Here is a 20,403-nt window from a genome sequence, read left to right as displayed (position 1 = left end):
GACGGACGGACGACGGACGGACGCCATTTGGATCCCTTAGTCTCGCCTTCACCTCCGGTGGGCGAGACAAAAAGTGACTGTACAGGGAAACTTCACAGTGATTTGGGGAGATTGACTATCCAAACCTAACTTAAGCTTCAAGACCTAAGTAGGTTATAGCGATGGCAAGATTATATAAGCACATGCCAATAATGACTGTCACGATGAAATTTTGACGTTGGCACAGAAATACACAGAAAACTCTGCACCTATAAAAATCTCTACCCCAGTACAACAAGTTGGATGCCGCCATACACCATTAACTTGAAGATAACTGACCCCTGAGCTGACTCTTACTTTATAGCCAGGCCAGTCATTTCCTTTCGAACATATCCTTTGTGCAAAATATACATTCAATGGGAAACTCACCCAACAGCAATGCTACACATTTTCAAGAAGCAGTGAGACAAACATGATAGATTGGCCAAAAAAAAAGAAAAATGATCAAAATCAGATAAATGGGTAGAAATTTTTATCTCTTGAAAACAAGGTCTTATCAGCACCTGCAAGCAGTTGGTTGTCATGTCGCGTTAACAGCATTCCAACACCGAAAATCATCAAAATGACCTTTCTGAGACAAAACAACCTTTCTGATGACATTTCACCATTATGAATACCGGTACAGCCATTACTTCCTCTATTGGCCTAATCTAATTCAAACATTTACTGCTCCGTTTCTTTAATTTCACTGTCGTTGTTATTCTTTTAAATAACACCAAGGAAGTATGGGTGCGTGTTACCTAGTTGACAATACATTCTTTAGCATGACTTGTTATGACAGGGTCCTGTTATATGAAGTTATAATTGATTTAATGGTTCATTTCTGTCATGGTCCATGGCCCATTCCTGTCTATGGCACCCTGTGTGGTAAGGAAATTTATAATCAATCATAGCTTTTGATAAAATGGGGCCCAGGAGACATAAATATTAATGAGTACACTCATGATACAAAACTGCTGTGCAGAAGTCATTTGGCACAAGAACCACCATGATATAGTGCCTGTCTCTGCAGCAAATAGAGGAATAGGAGTCGGGGAAGGAGATGGGCAAGGGGAGGGGTCTGGGGAGGGGTGTGAGAAGGGGTGTGGTCGGGGAAGGGGCTGGGTCAGAGGGTGCCAGGGTCAGTGGTGCTTGAGGTTTTTGGTGGTGATTTCCCAGAGCTGGCTGTCCAAGTTGATGTCACATGACGCCATGATCAGCTCGTTGCCACGGTGATCCACGCATAAGCCGCTGCTGGACTGGCGAATCAGGCCATTGGACTGGAAATGTTGAAGAATAAATAAACAGAAATGAAATTCAGCATTAATGTCATGCTGCAAAACATCAAGACATACCGTGATTCACGCAAGCCTATATTAAAGCACAGGGATATAGGAAAAGCTCCATTTCTATTACCATATTTATTGAAAAGATATTGAGTGAGGAACAATGAGAAAGATCACTCTATATCACTAGTACTCTCCTTTTTATCCATGTAGGAATTCATATACTCTGTGACTAAAGAACAATATTACATGAATTAAGTATAATGCACAGCTTAGGGAGAATGGCAGCATTTGTTCATTTCAAAACCATTTCACCATATAAAAATATCCTGAATAACCCAAAGATTCACTTTGAAAATAGAGTTCAAAACTTTCTCCTTTCTACCGCGTTAATAAGCCCTACCTCATGAAACACCAACAAAGAATAATACAAAATCAAATTCAAATTCAATTTTCTTCTTTTTCCCACCAAGTTGTTTGTATTGCAACTGATTAACAAACTGCCCTTCATCAATGTAAATAAACATCAATCATCAAGTACTTTAGGAGAAGCTATGATAAAAATCATGGGCATACATACTCAGGTTGGACTCAAACAAACGACCTCTTGTTTAACCCGCTGAGGAGGGACTGATTTTGCTGTAACATGCATTTTCCATAGACACCTGCCTGAGTATTCTCTGGACTTGTCTTCAACGGGTTAATAGACAGGTGTCATTCTTTTATCATGGCTACTACCAGGACACTAAATAATCGATATCTATTTACCAGTACGTGATGAAAGACACTTTGTCAATCAGTTGCCATACAAAATTGAAATAATGAGCTGCAGCACCAGTCACAGCATTGTGGCTTCTGGGACTTGGTAGGTTAACCCTCTCAGTGTCAACGCGCCAAATATGCACAAATTTCACACACACATAGCTATGGACAATATATTAATGTGAAATGCAGAGGGTTAAATCACTCACCTCATCATATGACCAGCCCCCTCCTGATCCATCACACCTTCGTATCCGAATCTCCTTGTACTTGTTGAAGGCGCACTGGTCGTGGATGCGCAGCTGACCGTTGTCAGTCACCCGGAAGAGCTGGTTGCCCCCGGCGCCGTGACAGTACGACATCCCGATCCGCCCACCGTCCTTCGAGCCCAAGGAATCGACGCACATCGGCCCCCTCCTGGTTCGAATCTGAATGAAAAGAAATAAAATGGCAGGCACACGAGCCAAAATCAACAATATGTCAAAGGAATTTGTCATGTGCCTGAGGAGTAATGTTACCCACATCAAAAGAATTAATCCAGAAATGGGTTGGCAGCATCAATTTCCCCCAATTTTAACAAGAACATGCAGTTCCTTCAAAATAACGATTCTTGCGTTGAGTTGTTTTTATTGCAATGGATTGACAAATTACCCTTTATCAACGGAAATGAACAGTGATTATTCAGTATCTGTACTCCATCTGATTATCTTATTATTCCATTTTATTCTATCATGGCTCCTACTAAAACACTGAATAACTGGTATATGTTCATATTAGTGAAGGGCAAAGTTTTCAATAAGTTGCAAACAGGCAGTTTCATTCACTACATACTGGGGAGAGGGTCTGGTTTGTCATGGATGATACAAGCACTAATTGCTTTGCTGTTTGCAATTTTTTGACGACTTTGGATAAAGTAATATCTGTCATTCATTGCTCAGTGTTTCCATTACTTTCTTTGGGGAAAATTGTATGTATGTGATTGTATTATGATTGCTTTGCTTATCATTATCATATGCAAAACATGCCACAACAGGCCTAAGAGGATACATACACTCACCATTCATTACTGATGTGGCGGTGTCTACAATGGTTTACTTCCGACTTTAATAGGGATGCAAAAATCTTCATTTGTTTTGACTGCACCTCTCGGAAGCATCCATTTCTGCACAATTGCATACTATGCCCTGTAAATTTGACATCAGACGTGATTTTTGTGGAGCAACATTTCTGGTTTCCTTTATTTGAAATGTGTTTTGAATTCTCACTTTGCCACATGTGGCTGGAGGGCTTATGTTTACCGTGGCTCTTCTCCTAGATTGCCTCTCATATCCACATTTCTCCACTGTACAAACAAAAGATGAGAGACCAATATTGACGTACCTCTCCCCAGTGCTTATTTGCGTGGGGCAGCGGATATTTGTCCACGATGTCTGGTGCAATCTCCGACATGAACCAGCTGAACGACTTGCATTTCTTTTCCCTCCGGAACGCCAGCTGCTTCTCCAGGTTGCCCGGCGACACCAGTAATGATTCCGGTTTACTGCGGTAGAAATACTCCTTGTAATCGTCGAACCAGACCTCCACCACTCGCCGCAAATTCTACAATGGAGAGAAAAAATTAAAAATTTTGATATGAAAACATTGCAGCAGTAGGTGCTGATGTGGAGGTTGATATACAGCCATGGATGGCCAACTGCTGGTCCTACAAACGTAGACTACCTTATAGTTGGACAGGCTGCAGTTTTGCATGGTAGACTTTCAGCTTTGTGCAATAGTGTGTGGAATGCTGGGTGTAATTGAACACTTGTATAATTCTATTTTCAGATCACTGCATCAGGGCAATATTGTACTGTCCAGATATCAAACAAGTCAACAATATATATAACAAGAAGTGACATTTTTGTTTTGTTTTGCTTTGTTTCTGTTCTGTTTGTTGTTGTACTTCTTGCCTTTTCATACAGGAGACTCTACATTATTGCATTCCAGGTATGCATAACACTCAGTTCCAAAACAGAACAAGCCATACACAAGTCTGCTAATATTCGAAAAATCAATGATGAGCAATATTGAACTACTTGTAAATTGCCTTCCAAGTCTTGACTTACTCATACCTTGTTTGCTAAACACACGACATAAAAATGCAGTGACACGCAAACTACTTTGGCCAAGAATACCCCCATCCAGTGGGACTCAAACTAAAGATCAAATGGATAAGTCTATCACTACCATTGGTTATCTACTTGTGAATCATCTCATCAGTATTTTTAGGTGGCGACTGTGATAGGGTTAAAAGCTGCACCCCTTCCCACTCTATAACTACTTCCCAACTACAAAGAACAAAACTGAAGACAAGAGATTGCCATTGAATAGAAATACTGAAAAATAGAAAGATAAAAAAAAAACACAAGCATGTCCGGAAATAAGAGCCTGTGATAACTCTAAATCAGAATTCTGAATCGCTGCCTTAGACCTGAAAGCTTAGGTATGAGTCCACTCACTCTTTCACTTAGCACCAGCATACTGCCATTTGGAGCTGAGTAGGGCACCTTTCCCAAGATCCTGTAGACGTGTCCAACCCGTGAGCAGGGGACCCACAGGAGTGAACCACCACACATCCAAATCTAGAGAGGAGGCAGAAATCCATTCATCATTCCAAGTACAAACATGACAGCATAAATCATTTGTTGATCTCACACAGTTGGATCTCAGGAAACAGAGCGGATAGCTGACTATAAACAAGATACCAGTATGAAATCAGAGGACACAGGACATAGCACGAACCAGAATGAAAATTTAATGAGTTGATTCTTTTTTGTTAAGATTACTGATATTGTGTTCAAAATACTTTTGATCTGCTGACCTCATGGAAGCTTAGAGCTATCCTGTCCATAGGTCTAAGACAGGCTAACCACTGATATCTGTACAGAATACTTTTATACAAATTTATACTAATTTTGGTTTTATCATTTTACCTCCACCAGCGTATATCTAATCTTATTTGAAGAAAAAACACAAACAACAAACTCCAGAACACAAAGGATAAACTGTGAAATGAATAAACTGGTATTTGAAGTATGTGTTGAAAAATCTGCTGTGGTTGAGAATGCCCTTTAATTGCCCTCACTGATCAGTGAGTTTACACATGATGCTATACAGTGGATTATTTTTCAAATAGTGCAATGAATGATTCTGTAATCATTGTCTCTATCCATTAGTTGTGCAATGTTTGAGTGGTATGAGTCTTTAAATCCTAATAACCTGGACACTCATATGCCATCTAAGCTAAAACAGTATGTAGTGTTAGCAGATCAACCCAACGCACAGCAATATCTTCTGCAGCAGAAAATCAAGGAGACAGAAATTAACTCTCCAAACTGACCTGATAATGACCCTTCTACTTCCTACACTGTGACTTCACACAAGACTACCGATACCAACACAGAATGGTGAAAAAAACAAAACAAGAACAAATTTGCATGATAGCCCTATAACTTCTTTGCCAAAGATAGCAAGTCAAAAACAGACAAGGTCTAATTTCTGTGCATACGTGTTGTGCAGGTGTGCATAGATGCAGGTGTGCGTACGTGTCAAGTTTAACATACTTTGAAGGAAAGTTCAAAGTTTTCTCCACCCCAGATTTCCAGTCCCTCGTCGTACGCCCCCAGCTCAAAGAAGTACTTCCTGTCCATGGCAAACAGACCCCCGGCCATTGCTGGTGACCTGTGGGACAAGATATGACATCAGTTAGGACAAAGACTACTATTAATGTTGAGGATGGGCTGATTTTGCGATAACACGCATTTCCCATAGACACCTGCCCGAGTATACTCGGGCCTAGTCTTCAAAGGGTTAACGTAAAGGATTAAAAGCTAAACTGGCTCCCTTCATTTTTAGCCTGAGTTTCAAGTGGTAAGTGAAGAGCATTTCCCTTCTAGCTCCAGCACTTTGACAATAACAGGTAGTCTGGGGTCAGGGAGACAGCAGTATACTGCTATCAATGTGGGAATTTCTTTCCAGCAGCTACAGGGTGATCTTTATGGAAAGCAAAACCACGGAATGACTTAATTCAGAGATTGTGCAAGCTGTTTTTTTTTTCTAGTGAAAATGAAAATAGCGAAAACTGATGAATAAATCAGTAAATCAGTAAATATATAAATGAACAGATAGATAAAAATCAAGCAAATAAGCATGTGAATGAATAAATAAATAAATAAACAAATAAATTAATAAATACTGAATAAATCAAGTGTCATGAATTGATAAATTTTTTGAAGCATGCCTAAGTTTCGCTCTACCTGTAGGGTTCTGTGGGATGATGTCTTCGGCGTTTCTCAAAGTCTGGTAGGGGGAAGTGCTTCCAGTAGAGGCTCCAGTCGAACCCCCCTCGGTCCTGGTCCCCGGTCCCCTGGGGGTACACCCTGTAGTCCATGTTGTCAATCACGTCGATGATGGGGCACACCGCCGTCGTCCTGGCAACAGACCACGGGAGGGAGCTCTGTTAGGTTCGTCGGGGTTAACGGGGTTTGACGGCACCTCGGTATGAGTCAGGCTCAGAAATTTTGTGCCATTGTGGGGGACTGACTCTGACTCATCACACGTCTTGAACGAGGTATTGCATTGAGAACAGCTACAACCTGCTGACAACATATTCTGCTCATTGTTCTAAAATTATTCACAGGGGCTTTGCAGTTTGGGATAGCTTTTTTCTTTCTTTCTTTCTTTCTTTCTTTTCATGAAAGGATTTAAATTTCTAGGAAGAACTCTTGGGAGTCTTGCAAATCAGGGCTGAGCTTTTAGGCCATAATAACTTGGACGCTCTTTGATGCTTCAGACAATAACAGCTGAAGATGAATATCTCTTCTTTCATCCAGAGCTGTCCAGAGAAAGCCAAGACGTACCTGTTGACAGCGATCGGTGTGACGAGGGGTGGTAGCCAGTTGATCCCCACCTCACAGTGAGCATCCAGCCACAAGAGGACGTCTCCTGTGGCGTGCCGAGCTCCGATGATCCTGGTTCGAATCAGTCCCTCCCGACGAGCGTTCCTCACCAGCTTGATTTTACCTCCAAACACAGGGTCATTAATGTAGTTCTCTAGCCTCCACTTCAGGTGTTCTGTCAAATAGAATTCAAATGTTACTGCCATCATGTACATCTCAAGAAGCTCTCAGGACTATGTCATCCTGAAACAAGACTGCACAGTTCCTACCACTAAGAAGTCCCTTAAACTCTGATTCACATGTTCAAACAAATTAGAATTGATTAAAGTTGCATCACTAAAGCAGCCTTTCAGGATTGTCACTTCACATGACTTGACAATTCAGTAGAAGGTAAAACACTACAAAGGACACATAGCTACTACAAATGCAGATTTTTACATCACTTTACATGAAAGCACATTGTTTTCTGTTATCAAATTGTGCCTGACTGCTTCATAAAACATTACATAGATAAAACTTAATCCTGATTTTTCTCTTGTGTTTGAAAAAAATAAATTCAATTATTTCATTAAAGGGGATGGCTAGTAACTGATCAGTGGGAATGCTGGGGGATGATTGTTCCAATCCTTGTGGGATTCATTTAAGAGTACATTATGTATTTATTGTTGTGTGAAAATTATTTGCTTCAGAATGGTCTCATATTCAAGAAATGTGCAGTTTAATGTTTCCAGGTTAGCATGCCTGTACAGTGACGGGGCGATTAAAATGCACATTACTTGAATATGAGACAATTCTGAAGCAAATAACTTTCACACAACAATAGATATATAATGTACTCTTAAATGAATCCCACAAGGATTGGAACAATCATCCCCCAGCATTTCCACTGATTCCCACTGATCAGTTACTAGCCATCCCCTTTAAGTGCTGTCACGCTTTGACTTTGATGAGCTGTCATTCATCATATCATATGGTGAAATCTAAAAATAAAGAAGGTAATGGACAAACAGAAGATAATCACATGAATAATCATTATCATCATGATTATGAATAATCATATACCTTTCATCTCTGCTATTTTAAGAGAGAAAAACAATAACAAATGTTGCAAACTGATGCGCTTTCCAAAACTACATCACATTGAATTTTCTTGAACAGTCCTCTCAAAGATTGAAAAAAAAAAGAAGGATTAACCGTAATGCTTACACACAGGATCTTTTCAATTTTTTTAGTGGCTCTCAGTCAAAACTCTGTGTTGCATGGGGGCTGGGACTCATTTGTGACACCACCCTTTGCCCAGAGATATATATATCATTACCCATACCTGCAGACTTCTGGCAATTTCCTCTTTTTGTTCACTCTTTGAAAATGATTTTGTTTGCAATACATTATCTGGCTCTCATTCATCTCCTTTGTATTCATTTTTTAAATCCATTACCAATCCTGTCATCACAAAAGCATGTAAACTGGGAGGTCAAAGGTCAAGTGATGCGAGTAACATTGCTCATGGCGATGCGAGAACTCTCTTACCTTAAAGGTAAACAGCGCAAAAGGAGCTGTCTCAATCAAAACATGTCAAGAATAAGCCTCATATCAAAGAACAGTTGTATGACAGAGCCACAATGTGTTCCTATGTTTCTTCTATGAAGAATTTCCTGTAAATAGAGCTCTTCAGCTCTTAATGTGCAAAGTTGTCTTTTGCAAATTATCATGCAATTTAATCATTATGTCTCAAGACAACAGCACAAATGGGTCTGGCATAGGGAACCTCATAAGCAAATTTGTCCCCCCCCCAAAAAAAAAACAAAAACACAACAACAACAACAACAACAAACCAAAACAAAACAAAACAAAACAAACAAACAACGACAACAACAACAAACAAACAAACAAACAAAACACCCCAAAATACATGTATACATATAACAATCCCTTATCCCTGCACATCATTTGTCACCAGCAGAAACAGTAAGTACACTGTATGATAGAAAAGACTTTTCATGTAAAAGAATAGATAGATATTAGATAGATTGATACATAGATTGATAGTTAGATGATAGATAGATAGATAGATACATAGATAGATACATTTTGTAGATAGATAGATAGATAGATAGATAGTATAAATAAATAAATCAAGAAATATCTGGCACAAGCCATTTTCCTGACGTATCTATGGATTTATTTCCTCTGAGGACCCAGTGAAGAGTTACTCCATCAATCTGTTCAAACTAAGTGCATTTCAATACAGTGTATTTCGAACTATTTCTGAAACCATAAAATTTGACTAGTACTCCAAATAATCTTGAGAAAAATGGATAACCACAAAGATCCCCCAACAGGACACTTGTCTTTAAAACTTAACGACGAATTGAATTCATATACCACCGTGTACTCAACCATCATTCAGACTCTTAAGTCACAATGTCATGATTTCCCCCACAGCAAAAAGAAGATTATCCTGAAATGATACCATACAGTGTATCTTTTTTCTGCTTTTTTTGTGGGGGTGGGGTACAGTGAGAGGGAAGAATTTCCATTAGGGGAAGTACAGACGCTATCTTTTGTAAGAAATTTTATCTGAATTGAAAGAATCCCTTTTCTCCCTCTGAATCTCGACCCTTACATCTTTTCAATCAATACTGGCTTTTTCTGTTCCAATATCAGGGATGCCGGTGGGGATATCGTACGGTGATATCTTGACTGCAAGCTTTGCGTTTTGCCCAGTCATTTATTCTATGTATCATATTTTGCTACCGTACAGCAGAAAGTATAGAAGACACTCCTGCAATTATTATGGCTAACTCCAAAAAGGCGACCAGCAATGGATTAGAAGTGGGTATGGGGGGAAAAAAGATGCTGGAAAAAATGTTACTTTAAATACTACAGTAGGAATCAAAGAGGCCCAACATGAACACGGTTGGTGGTGGGGGGGGGGGGGGATGGAGCCACAGTCTAAGTAAAATCCAATATGTTGATAGTTTTACAGGGAAACCATCCTTCTATTGATTCTGACCAAGAAGCAATTTCCCGGCGGACCCCAAACGACGAGCGGCTATGGGAGGATGGGTTCACAGCGCATCTGCTGCCTGGTGACATTTAACGCGACACCACTTTCGCTAAGAAGCGAGAGTTCAGATTACGATATCACCATCCCACAGGATCTATGACACCGTCCATCATTCTATGGCCTCACTAAAGCCATCTTTCATCTGGGATGAGATAAACTCTGGTTTTGCCAGACGTCACAATCTGAACCAATTGCGGACACATGAATCCATTGGCTCTGCAATTTTTGAGCCGAAGAGTAAGCCAATAGTTTGCCTCAACCCAAAACACTTACTGTGGGCTGTTTAGGCATTACCACTAAGCCCAAGTTTGACACCATCACAAGCTGTCATGAATACCATGAGTTTCAGGTACAATCCAGAATATATCCTGACATACAGCTGTATTGGGTGGACTAATGCCCTAGCAACCTACTGTGAAGATACAATTTATAGTTCGAAGGGGGCTTATTTAGAATGCAGGAAGAAATTATTGCGTAATGCAGCGACATGGGAACAGGTGTAAGGATGATGACACACTGGAAAAGTTTGCAAATCTATAAAACTTCAAATCTACCAAGATGATTTAGCCTGATAATGTAAAACTAGAAACATTCACAGCATGAAACTTGCGCATTGCAACCGACAGCTTCTTTATGGCATGAAACTTCTGTGAATTGCTGACCATGATGGTGTACAGTATTACACTGTCATTTTACTTTCATGAATCTTGACTCCTTGCAAAATTTGTGAAAGTTTGATGTTTCAGGCAAAAATTTCCAGTTAGACAGTAATAAACAGGGATTTGTGACCTTTTCTGAGCTGTTGTTTGTCTCTTTGTTCAGGCCATTCCAATACCTATTGCACACATGATACTGTGTGTGCACACCTAAAAAGCTGTTACATTTAACCTTTTATTCATATGCATTATAAATTAAAATACAGCTTTTCATTTAGCTAAATTATGTGGCTTTCACATCTTAAAACACCTACAAAGATATGATCATTATAACTTCAAAACAAACATACAGCAGTTACTCCCTTGTTTGGTTGTCAGAAAACAAAGGTAAATGCTGAGATGTGAGACCTAAGAAATTTTGAGCTCAATGTTTAAAACATCCACTGTAGACCATCACCAACACAGCTTGATTCTGCCATCTTCAAGAGCAGAGAACCTTGTATCATGGGAGGATCAGCATAATTAATTTGCCACTTTTATTGGTACCCTTACAGGAAACTTATTTCCATATATATACTTGATATGCTAAAAATGGCCCTATTTCCCAGTGATAAGGAATCCTTTCTACTATTCTAGTGTCTCCACCTTTAGCTTCCTGCTGCACCTCAAGTGCATGCTCATCAAATACGCACAGCACGGAGCACATCGTATGCAAACAGACCGTATCTGGGCAATTACCCCCAGAGGGCAATTACCCCCCCCCCCCCCCCCCCCCCCCCCCCCCCCCCCCCCCCCCCCCCACCCCCCCCCCCCCCCCCCCCCTCCGGCTAAATACTGGTTAGTGGTAAGGTTAGAGTAAAGATTAGGGTTAGGGTTAGGTTTAGGGTTAGGAGTTTGGGTTAGGGTTAGAATTAAGTTCAGGATTAGGATTAGGATTAGGATTAGGGCCAGGGGAAGGGTCCAGGGTAATTGCCCAGGGGGTAATTGCCCTACACCCAAACAGACATGCAAATAAGATTGGAATCTGTCATGTTCTTCTTGTGTTTTGCTCAGCATCTTCAATTTTGCAGCTTAAATTTATATACTTTGCAGAGTTCTCAAGAGTGGCAAAATGCAAACAAAAACAAAGATGTGCTATGAAATATTGTAATCAATTATTTGTAAGATCGCAACTGCCGATCTGTATTCTAACAGACATGTCGGAAAGAGGAACCAGCCGGAAATTAGTTGCTAGTGGTGCATACACGTGCGTGCCATGGGGCTACAGTTTACACGGAAGACCATACTATAGAGAGGGCGATAGAGCAGTGAGATCAATATGCAACAGCTGGAGAAATAAATCAATACATATTACAGTCGAGAAGAAAATCACAGCGAGTCGCACCTCCCATTACGTAGCAGACCAGCATATTCAGTGCAGGATGCCGGTACTTTCCTTTACACTGCACTATCATTCATTTTTGTCCACACACAGGTATTGATACAGGACAGTTCTAGAGAGTTAAAAGTCTGTCTAAGTTTGTCTGAGAAGAAAGAGTAAAATCTTACAAGCACAACAGTGAATACATGATCAGAATCAGATTAAAATTAGGGAACTCATGAAATTGTGAAGCTTCCCTAATTTTCACATAAGAGTTCTTGAACATTTAATATACAACTATGTGAATGAGTGAGTTGATGATGTCATCACCTCATGACTTAACATACAATTTTCACATGAAATCCTTACATTTACACTTTATAATTTTAGCAGTAGCAATAGTAGTATAGCAGAAATAGCAGCAGCAGTAGTATTTAGGAGTAAAAGTGTTGCTTCTGGAATATTTATACACTACTTTTTTTACAAATAACTGCAACTACTATCTAAATCCTCTTACAACTATTGTGACTGCTTTTTTAATTGCTTTCACAACTACAACTTTTTTTTTTTCAAATGATAGAATTTAAGGAAGATTTCTCGAAGCAACATAATTATACAGAGGATGGATGAAATACATAATTATTACTTCAACACAATATAAAGCCATTTCTTTGGTACAGACAATTTAAAGAAATATCTGTGTTTTTTCTCTTTTTAAAAAAAAAATATTCAAGTAACTCCTTACTAGCAAAAATATGATGAATGAATATAGTACAATTATAATGTTTTCTACTATCAATGCACACTCATTATGAATGCTATACTATTATCCAATGGATATCATGCCGAAGACTATTTATAACATTTTTATTTCTATCATGCGCGCAAGGGTACACAATAATGCAGACAAACAACTACAACTTGAAATTCTGTGAGAAAAATAAAACAATGTGGCAATATGGTACTCTAATATTTGGAGCAATTCCAGCGAACCACCTCACAATGCCATCAATCAATCTCAGCCACCTGTGGCACAAGCTTTCAGTCAGCAGTCATCCACTTCTCTTAAACCCTTTCAGTCCTGCAGGCAACATGACCACATGTAATATCAATAGGATTTTATGTATATGGCTTTGAGTGGGTTAATACTTTCTCTCTCTCTCACACACACACACTCCTCAGTTGGTGGTGGGGGAATTATATGCTCACCTTTTGTACTGAAATCATCAACAAGGACCACCTCGTGAAGTAGCTGGGGTGGGGTGCGGTTGAAGACACTGTGGACAGTGCGCATGAGGGTAGACCAGCCCTCGTTGTGGAACACGATGATGACACTGGTGGTCGGCAGCGACTCCGGGTAGTGCCAGTGTCTACATCTGAAATTATCGCAAATTAAGTCATCACAATGACAATGATTATGATGATGATAATAATAAACAAAACAACATTAATAATATTAGTGATAATACAATAGTAACAATAAAGATAGTAACAACAACAGCTACAATAAGATTTATGATTTAACAAATAAAAGTAAATGATGATACAACTACTACTACTACTACTAATGATAATAATAGTAATAATAATAATAATAATAATAGTAATAATAATAATGATAATAATAACAATGAAAATAAGTCATAATAATGATCACTATATCAGCATGGAAAATGATGACACAAAATTATGCAGTCACAGCTAACGATGAAATTGTTGAATGTGTCAGGACACTTTAACTTGCACACTGAATGTAAAATGCCTGAGACATGCAGAGAGGAATAAACAATTTTTGAAGACACAACTCACAACTAGTCCTGTATATTCAGTTGTTGCAGCTATTGACAATCGGACATTGTATAAAATATTTTTCCTCTGACCAAAATGTTAAAACTAAGTATTACTAATTTTTCTTGACGAAAATATTGTCAAACAGGAGAACTAGTTCTAAAAGGTTGAATATCTACAAAACAAGAGATGGACAAACAGCACTTGCTGCAAGTCTATTTTGAAAATAAGCTACATCTACGAATCCTAACTCAATTCTTAAAAATACCCTCAGGGCATGAAAATGATCCTTCCAGATTTCTCACTTTGACAGTCTCTTTCTTCTGATTCCTCAAATCTCTTTTCCAGGAATTTTTCTCTTTTTTGTACACATTTTTTGTGGAGCATGTTTTGAGTGCTAAAAATAAACCATTGTAATTTTCCTCCGACCATCGTTTGCCTTTAACCGTACTCTAATACTTCCTGGGCAACTGTCAATGGCCTGCCAATGGTTGTCATGGAAACGGGTGAGAATTGAGCTGCCTTCAAAAATTGATACATCCTTTGGAATCTTATTTGTGTGGCATGATTCCACGGGGTATTGTGTACATGCCTTCATCCCTTCTGCTCATGGTTCATTCACTTACGAAGCAGCTAAACAGCATGATCTGAAGCTATTCTGAGAATCAAGGCCAACTATGTTCAGTAAAATGACACTCCACGGTTGACTTTAGTGAATAGAAATACTCAAAAAATAAACATCAATGTATTTTCATTAAAATAGAAAATAAAACAAAATTTTATTGAGCTTAAAACTGCATGATGCGATGTACAGATGTCACCACTAACATTTCTCCCATAGGTTTGTACAGTCATATTGCAAAAATCTGATGTTGTGCAGTGTTAGGTTGAAAACTTCCACCCAACTACAACCTCCTCCCCATTAAAAGGCATTGCTACATTAACACAACGTTACAATACTTGAATACTACTTCAGAATAAAATTCATTATTTGTAAATCAGATTTCACTGCTGGGAATTAATTAAAAATTGTGTAGTGATCAATAAAAGACTCAGTAAAGGCAATGTCATGTTACTGCTACCTACAACACATTCTCACAAAAACATGAGAGTTTTGATTTGAAACAAAACTCTTTTTCCATAGTTTTCATCAAAGTCACTATATTTGATATGTTTGTTCTCTCTGTGGATGAAAACATGACGACATGTGCTAACAGTTTTTCCTCCTGAAAAAATTAATTTAAGCACCGAATCAAGTTTTAAACAAAACTCACTCAAATAACTTGGCAGATCAGGGTAATACCTTTCTACGCTTCAAAGATGTTTTATTCAAATGAGAGCAGACATTGCAATTAACCATTTCTGTGTTAATGAGTCAAATGTGCAAAAAAAAAAAAAACCACAACAACAATCACATACAAACCTATGGCGAGGAAATAAGTGTGGCTGCAGAGGTTTAGGATTAAACTGTTAAATTTAGAAACCAAACTATGAAAGGATTCCAGTCCATTGCTGTCCATCTGTATGATGTCGCAATTTGTTCAACTGATTGACATGGGTTCGACATTCCAATTAAGGCTTTCCAAAGGTTACATTTTGTTGTTCTACAATCTTTTGATAATGTCATGATAATGTAACACTGTTTAGCTTAGACCATGTGGGACACGCAACCATCAAGTGTTCCTTCATGCTTGAACAAAAAAGGCAATCGCTTTCAAAACAACCAGCCCCCATTCTCTTTAACCCTTTGAGGACGGTTTGATTTTGCTACAATACGCATTTCCCATACACGCTTGCCTGAGTATACTCGGGACTCGACCTCAACGGGTTAAAGGTGAGACTTTGATTACAGCTAAAGGGCAAACCTATCTTCCGACTTACAACCTCCCCCTCCCCCCTCCCCCCCCCCCCAAACCTAACCAAGGAAAGAAAGGACAAGAAGGAATCTTGACCAAGCACTTTTAGAGTGCACTTCACAAAACCACAATTGAAGACTGATAAACTGCAGCTCCACAGTGTGAGGCTCACAGTGTACTGAATAAGTTTCATGGGAGGCAACTTTAGTTGAGGTCACACATGGTCTCCTTTGGTGCACTCACTCATTGTTTGTTCATGCATGGGTAAAGAACTTCCAACTTCACAGACACAAAGTGCAATTTGGGACAAGCCACAGAACCGGGGTTAACAGGTGACTGCATTGGGCACCATGCGGATGAAGAACATATAAAATAGGTCAGACTATCTCCATCTATGTCATCTGACTCCCCGCTCCTTTCTCACCAAAATGTGCAGACGGTCCTCAGAGAGGGCCTCGTTCTCCCTTTTCAAATCCCTCCCCGCAAAGCACCATCACTCTTTTATTAAACACAATCGACAGATTATCCTTGGGGTCCGCCAACGCGCCACGGGTGGTGTTGTCTTTCCTCCATCATGCATATTGGACTGGTAAGAAAAAAATGGCTTCTTTGCCATAGCATACTAGATGTTTTACTCAGATACTGCCATCATTAGGGGCACCAAAAATTCACTAGGAATGATTCCAGCATACCCAATGTAAAATCATATGAAGAACTGATTTCACTGCCTCTCTCTTTGAAATGTATAAAACCATGATGACCTAACCCGTTGAGAACGAGTCCCAGTATACGCAGGCATGTGTCTATGGAAAATGCATGTTGTAGTAAAGTCAGCCAGTCCTCAACAGGTTAATATAGACAAGGAAAGAAGCAGAAACAAAAGTAAACAGGTGCGGTCCACAGGAATGCCCATCCGAAGATGGGTGAAAAGGAAGGAACATTTTTACTCCTAGATAACACCAAATTTGCAAACATGAGGATTACAATGCTGATAATGCCAAATGTACTACGCAAGAATTTTGGTGAAGAATTGGTGAAGAATTCTGAGGGTGAAGGACTACATTACATTGTCATCAACACTGTAAAAGTGGTTTCTTTCGCGGTGGTTTTATTTTCGCGCTTTTTGCACTCTGAGGTTCAACCACGAATTTAACATCACCCCAAAATGTTTTGAAAAAACGCACGAAATTAACCACGCAAGGAAATGTTTTGAACTTGCCGCTTGTTACAATGCTATTGTGCACATGCACACACGAAGATTCCGCGCATTGAGTGTATTGATGGTAAACACACACACAGCGATATCGTGCAATGTAGGTACAAGCATGTTATAAAGTACTCAAGAGACGGGATTTCAGGTAAGCCTGCATTTAATTCTAATTTCTATTTGATAGATAAAAGAATAATTGGATTATAGTTTTGGTTTTCATGTGCAAAATAAAACAGTTTTTGCTGACTGTGAAGTCACAGATTTTGCCGACCGCGAATTTAAACACACGCGAAAAAGTCAGCACCGATGGAAACTGCGGAAGTATCTGTACGCGGAAGAAACCACCTTTATAGTACAAAATTTCTCCAAAGATCTCCATCTCTCAGACATGTCATCTTTTTTATTTACAATTACAGTCAAACCTGTCCATAACAGCTACCCCAGGGAGACAAAAAAGCGGCTGTTGTAGACAAGTGGCCACTATACATTGTAGACAGGGTCGTTAACATGGCTTTTCTCTTGGGGGGAATTGTGTTTAGTGGTCACATACAGCAGGTGGTTGCTATAAACAGGTTTGACTGCATATTTCATTGTACTCACTGTGGACTCCTGAGGTCAGGGATATTCCTGTCCAGTGAGATCTTGTCGCTGACGTACTGGTTGAAGCCATACTCCTGTATCAGCTGGTCCACTTTGCTCTTCTCTTCAGGGAGCGTTTTGACTGGAACTCCCCCCTCTCCCGGTCCAGACTTTGAAGAACGGGACATGGGCTCATAGTTCCCTACACAGCAAGATTCAGTGAACTGAAGGTAAATCAAGTATCCTGACACTTCAAATGACACAAGCTTCAGACTTTATATTAAAGCATCTCATCTTAATGATGTCGGTTACTATAATACAAATATCAAGAAATCAGAGATATAGGAATCAGTTAAGAAAGGTTGTCAATGAGTAAAAGCCATTCACTTCATACAAGTGTCATTTTAATGATGAAATGAGACATACATGGGACTAAGGACAAAGGTAACAACTGCTTACACACAATACCAAGTGCTGTCAACTGAAGACACACAGAAATAGGCAATGGGCCAATGCCAGTAAAACTGTGTAAATAAATTTCATTACTTCAAATTTCTATAGTAATTTGCACAGTGATAAAATCAATATTTCATGATTACTGTATTTTCAACACGATCAAATATGAAATGAAACATTTAGTCTGCATGTGTGGTTCCACAACATAAATCTTCAACTCCATGTACGGTACTACTACTACCTGATGGAACTCACCTAAGGTTCCAGGCCTGAAGAATGCACCTACTACCGATGGTGCCTCCATGGCAGCATGATGGCCATTATCCCGCTCTCCTCCTGAAACGTCATGGTCAAAGCGCTATGATAAAAATTAGGAACAAAAGGTCAAGATTAAAAAGTACTGTCATTTTCTCAGATCGCCAGAGGTTAGTAGAACATGTCATGATAAAACTCTACTCCGACATAAACTGTGCTTTTGTATTTGTTTTGTTTTTTTACTTTTGTTATTTGTTTCTGTCCTGCCTGTTTTGTAATATCTGTTAACATTTCAAATTTCTTCATATTTGCCCTTTGTAAGTTTTTTAGTCAATTGCATAAGTGGTTCACTGTAAAAAAGCTCTGCTTTTCGGTGGACCCATCAACTTTTTATCCCCAAAGGCCCGAATTCACGAAGGAGGTACAAATGAAACCATGGTTTTAAAACCATGGACAAAAACCATGGAGCGCCAAGTGTCGCACGGAATATTTCGTTATGAAATTGGTTATTTCGTCAACAAAATGACAGCTTCGTTAACAAAATGATCATTTCATGGACAAAATGTTCATTTAGTTACAAAATGTTGTCATCTCATTACAGAAGAATCATTTCATCGACAAAATGACTGATTTTGTAACGAAATATTCCATGCGACACTTCGCGCTCCATGGTTTTTGTCCATGGTTTAAACCATGGTTTCATTTGTACCACCTTTGTGAATTCAGGCCTAAGAGCATAGATAATGTGACAAGTTTGGTTTGAAACTGTGTATGTACAGGCTTTCAATTTACTGATTACCTCATTTTTACTGATACAGTCAACTAGACTGTGTACTGAAGATTATCGGTAATATTTTTAGATTATGTTACAATGCTCTCTTGAAGAAGAAAATGAAATGAAAATAAATTGAACTAAACTGAACTGAATTAAATCTAATTGCTCCAAGTATAGATAAAATGAAATCTATGTTAACTCTTTTTTCTTTTTCTTTTATATTGCACTGTCCATATGAGAAATATAACCTGGGATAATAAATGAGATATGAGCTGCTATATATTGTCATTAAATTTATGAGTAAATCACTCCAAACAAAGTTTATTAGATTCTCACCAGATCTAACAAGATTAATTGCTTTAAATAGATGCAGAGGATTTTGAAAACATTTGTCAAACTATGTACCAGTTTCCTGTAACAGTATAACGTCCATGACACAACATGAGTTCACAACCTTTTCTCAGACAGTTCAGTGAGTAATAGCTGCGTAATATTTCCTACACTCTGACTTGATCACATGTTACTAAGTCATCCTATTATTATCTAGGACTCAAGCAAGCCTTTACTGATGTGGGTGGGAGGTAGTCCAAAGGAGAAATTAACTAATGGAGGTTTTGCACAAAGTCATGTGTTCCAGATCTCAGTGATTAAGAGTGGCTTCTCTTCAAAGTAGGTTGGTCTCATGACAGGGACGGGAATGTCTCGAGGTCTTTGATGAAAATATGTAAAAATTTCATGGAAAGTTTCCAGTTCTCCATGCCAAAGCTTCCTAGCAGAAGCTGAAATTTTCTGGTTTCGTCCAATCGAACACATGCACACACACACACACACACACACACACACACACACACATGATTATACATGACCATGAAATGTCATGCAAATCATAAGATCAACATGATGAAGTGCTATGGAGATGAGAATAAAGCTCTTCCCTCCTGGTAAAAATAGAATGGACTACATGTATACCTGGTACCACAAAACAACAAAAAGTATCAAACATATTACACATTGCATACTGTGCATTACTTATACAGGGAGAACAAAGTTTTAAAAAGCTACACAATTATTTCATATTACATTGTAGTAGAACCTGGAGTGCTTTCACATTGGCAAAAAATATCGTTTGTTAACCCGTTGAGGACGAGTCCCGAGTATACTCGGGCAGGTGTCTATGGGAAATGCGTGTTGTAGCAAAATCAAACCGTCCTCAACGGGTTAATTAATCTAGGAAACATTTTTGGAGCAAAACATAGACTTTTTGCAGACGTGTCTGCATGCAATTTATATACTTGTCTAGAGCTCCTATACACGTTTCATACTGTATTTAAGCTGTTATTTTCGCGAGGGTTTAGTTCTGGCAAAGTTTGCGAATCACAGTTGGATCACGAATCA

The 20,403-nt window shown here is 39.0% G+C and overlaps 1 protein-coding gene across 1 annotated transcript; it reads right to left on the bottom strand.

Moving 5' to 3' along the window:
- Positions 1-1,160: 1,160 nt before the first annotated feature.
- On the bottom strand, positions 1,161-18,434 carry LOC139744926 (N-acetylgalactosaminyltransferase 7-like). The gene is made up of 10 exons (XM_071655344.1): positions 18,234-18,434; positions 17,544-17,724; positions 13,299-13,465; positions 6,965-7,178; positions 6,362-6,535; positions 5,669-5,786; positions 4,565-4,687; positions 3,447-3,665; positions 2,276-2,494; positions 1,161-1,298 (listed from the first exon to the last, which is right to left on the bottom strand). The coding sequence occupies exons 1-10, from the start codon at positions 18,280-18,282 to the stop codon at positions 1,161-1,163; spliced, it is 1,602 nt and encodes a 533-aa protein (XP_071511445.1). The 5' UTR covers positions 18,283-18,434.
- Positions 18,435-20,403: the final 1,969 nt, after the last annotated feature.

The sequence above is a fragment of the Diadema antillarum genome, unplaced genomic scaffold (assembly GCF_040938485.1).
Source record: "Diadema antillarum isolate AM-2024a unplaced genomic scaffold, OU_Dant_1.0 scf00000036, whole genome shotgun sequence".
NCBI lineage: Eukaryota > Metazoa > Echinodermata > Echinoidea > Diadematoida > Diadematidae > Diadema > Diadema antillarum.
This window is presented reverse-complemented; position numbering and strand designations above follow the sequence as displayed.

Bases quoted from the DNA above. Each gene is read 5' to 3' on its own strand.
- LOC139744926 (XM_071655344.1), bottom strand. From the start codon at position 18,282: ATGGAGGCACCATCGGTAGTAGGTGCATTCTTCAGGCCTGGAACCTTA. The intron at 7,179-13,298 runs GTGAGCATATAA...TCTATTTGACAG, and splicing joins TGATGATTTCAGTACAAAAG to AACACCTGAAGTGGAGGCTA. The intron at 4,688-5,668 runs GTATGTTAAACT...CCTCCTCTCTAG, and splicing joins ACTTTGAACTTTCCTTCAAA to ATTTGGATGTGTGGTGGTTC.